Source organism: Corvus brachyrhynchos, unplaced genomic scaffold (genome assembly GCF_000691975.1).
Source record: "Corvus brachyrhynchos isolate BGI_N302 unplaced genomic scaffold, ASM69197v1 scaffold115, whole genome shotgun sequence".
NCBI classification, from domain to species: Eukaryota; Metazoa; Chordata; class Aves; order Passeriformes; family Corvidae; genus Corvus; species Corvus brachyrhynchos.
Genome location: NW_008239553.1, coordinates 12,536,677 through 12,538,845, shown reverse-complemented (window position 1 = coordinate 12,538,845; position 2,169 = coordinate 12,536,677). Strand labels below are relative to the sequence as shown.

The 2,169-nt window shown below is 44.1% G+C and overlaps 1 protein-coding gene across 1 annotated transcript in view; it reads right to left on the bottom strand.

Moving 5' to 3' along the window:
- Positions 1–239: 239 nt before the first annotated feature.
- ZFP36L1 (ZFP36 ring finger protein like 1) overlaps positions 240–2,169 on the bottom strand; it is a 24,673-nt gene continuing 22,743 nt past the window's right edge. The window contains exon 5 of the mRNA XM_017741626.1: positions 240–2,169. Within this exon, the coding sequence (XP_017597115.1) occupies positions 1,805–2,169 (365 nt within the window). The 3' untranslated portion in view covers positions 240–1,804.

Here is a 2,169-nt window from a genome sequence, read left to right as displayed (position 1 = left end):
CTCCTTAGAGACAGAGAAGGTTAAGAGGCCACGAGGGTAGGTCACATCAAGTATTTGCTGCCACTGATCTGCTCCCAAGCACTTGCAGGGCTGGCCCACTGAATGACTGAGGAACGATGGAGGCATGCCTGAGCACACTGTGGGTAGTTCAAGGCTCAAGAGAAAGGAAGCATGTACAGTTGTGGGGTTGTCTAAAACCAGCCCCTCAACTTTTGCAAGTAAAACCAGCTCCACTGTTAGTTTCTTGAAAAAACTTGGGGTTTATTGATTTAAACTGCAAACAGTCATTACAAAAGAGATTCTCTTTTAAATAAACTCACACAAAGAGGAAGAAAAAGCAGTGTAGCGAACAGTAACAGGGGGAAAAAAAATTACATTCATTATTCTCTTTGTGCCAGTCCCATTCACCTTGGCAAGGAAAACTCCAAACTTGGAATACACAAATGCAAAGACAAACTGTATTTGGAATGTCTTCAGATAGGCACTTTGAGCCCAAGGCTCTTCTCCTTGAATAATCTATACAATTAAGAGGAAGAAAAAGGTCTTCCTTCCACGTTGTCTCGCAACAGAGCTCAGGTATGTACATTCTAAAGCCCAGGTAGGTAAGACCCGGGAGAGGGGAAGAGAAGAGAAAAGGCAAAGATGCACAACAACTCCATTTGCAGTCCAACACAAAAAAAGGGGAAGGGAATTCTAAAATAAATAATCCAAACACAGTTTTTGCATTTTTTTAAATTAATTTTTCATTTTTTAAAATAAAATAACCAAAAAAAGTGTAAAGTTACAAAAAATGTCATTGTAGTATAATATATTAAACTGTGGGGAAAAAAGGAAAAAAGACACTTCACAATCTTAAGATTAATATGGAAGATCATAATTTAAACATAAAAGAATATATTCTATGGATTCATCATCCCGATAAATATGAACAAAATTAAAAAGCAAAGGTTTCGGCAATAAATACGTTTTGATAAGTTAAATAAGCTTTTTATATTGTTGTGCAGTGACAAGCAAAATTTGCTCTCCAATTTCTGAAAAGTTATACAAAATTAAAAACCCAGAAAAAAAATAATAAAAAGCTTGGCGTGAGTGCTCTAAGATAGGTCTAAAGTACTCTAGAGCAAAACCATTAAAGCTATGTCTACTGGAACTTTGTTTACACGAACTTGTGTGTGTGGAATGACTTCTGTTGGCCCCACCCCTCTATTTCTTTATTTGTTTTAAGATGTCACATGTATGCATGGGGAACTTTTTAGCACCAAAATCAAGTCTCTCATAGTCCATCTGTTTTTTGCTTTTTTTTTTTTCTTCCTCCCAGTCGAAGTCCCACTCATGTTACAATCTTTGTCCGTTCTCAGCTTTTCTTCCCGCAGACCTGAGCGGATCCAGGCAAGTCTTTAAGGGGAGGGGAGAAAGAGGACTGGACGTTAACATCTGCCCACATGCCTGCAGCCTAGCAGAAACTGGCCAGTTGGGAAGGGACTGGGAAAGGGCGATGCAGTACATGGCCAGTGGAGGGAGCCGGATTCGGACATTTCCTGCACATCTGGAAGTGCACAGAGCTGCTGGTGCCCTCTGCAGCTGAAGAGGTAATACAGTCACAGTGAAAGTGTTAAAAGGCACTAATTTTGTAAACGTTATTGCTTCTCATCGGAATTTTGGCACTTAAGGTTTAAGCCAGTGGGTATTAGGCAGGCAGGTGGACATGTTAACATCCAGCTTGGACTACTGGGGACAAGGGGAGGGGGGGGAGTTCAGCTTAACATTGTAATAGAGGTGGGGAGGGGCAAGACGAAACCCCAGATTAGTCGTCAGAGATGGAGAGTCTGCTGAAGATGGGAAGACGTCTTGAGGTGTCCAGGATAGGGGAATCTGAGCCGCTGTGGCTGCTGCTGGAGCTGCTCAGATAGCCCTCCTGGTCAGAGAGGGAGTCCTGAGGACTGGGTGGCGAGTCAAACAGGTTGGGGGACTCGGACATGGGCCTGAACAAGAAGGTGGTGGGGGAGCTCCCACTGGGCACCTGCACCCCCATGCTGGGGGCAAAGAGACTGACCAGCTCCTGGCTGGAGAAGGTGAAAGGGTTGCTGGCGCAGTCAGGCAAGGTGGGGGAGCCCAGCAGGTCGTCAGCGCTCAGCATGGGCGGCGGTGTGATGGAAGTGGGGGTGTCGA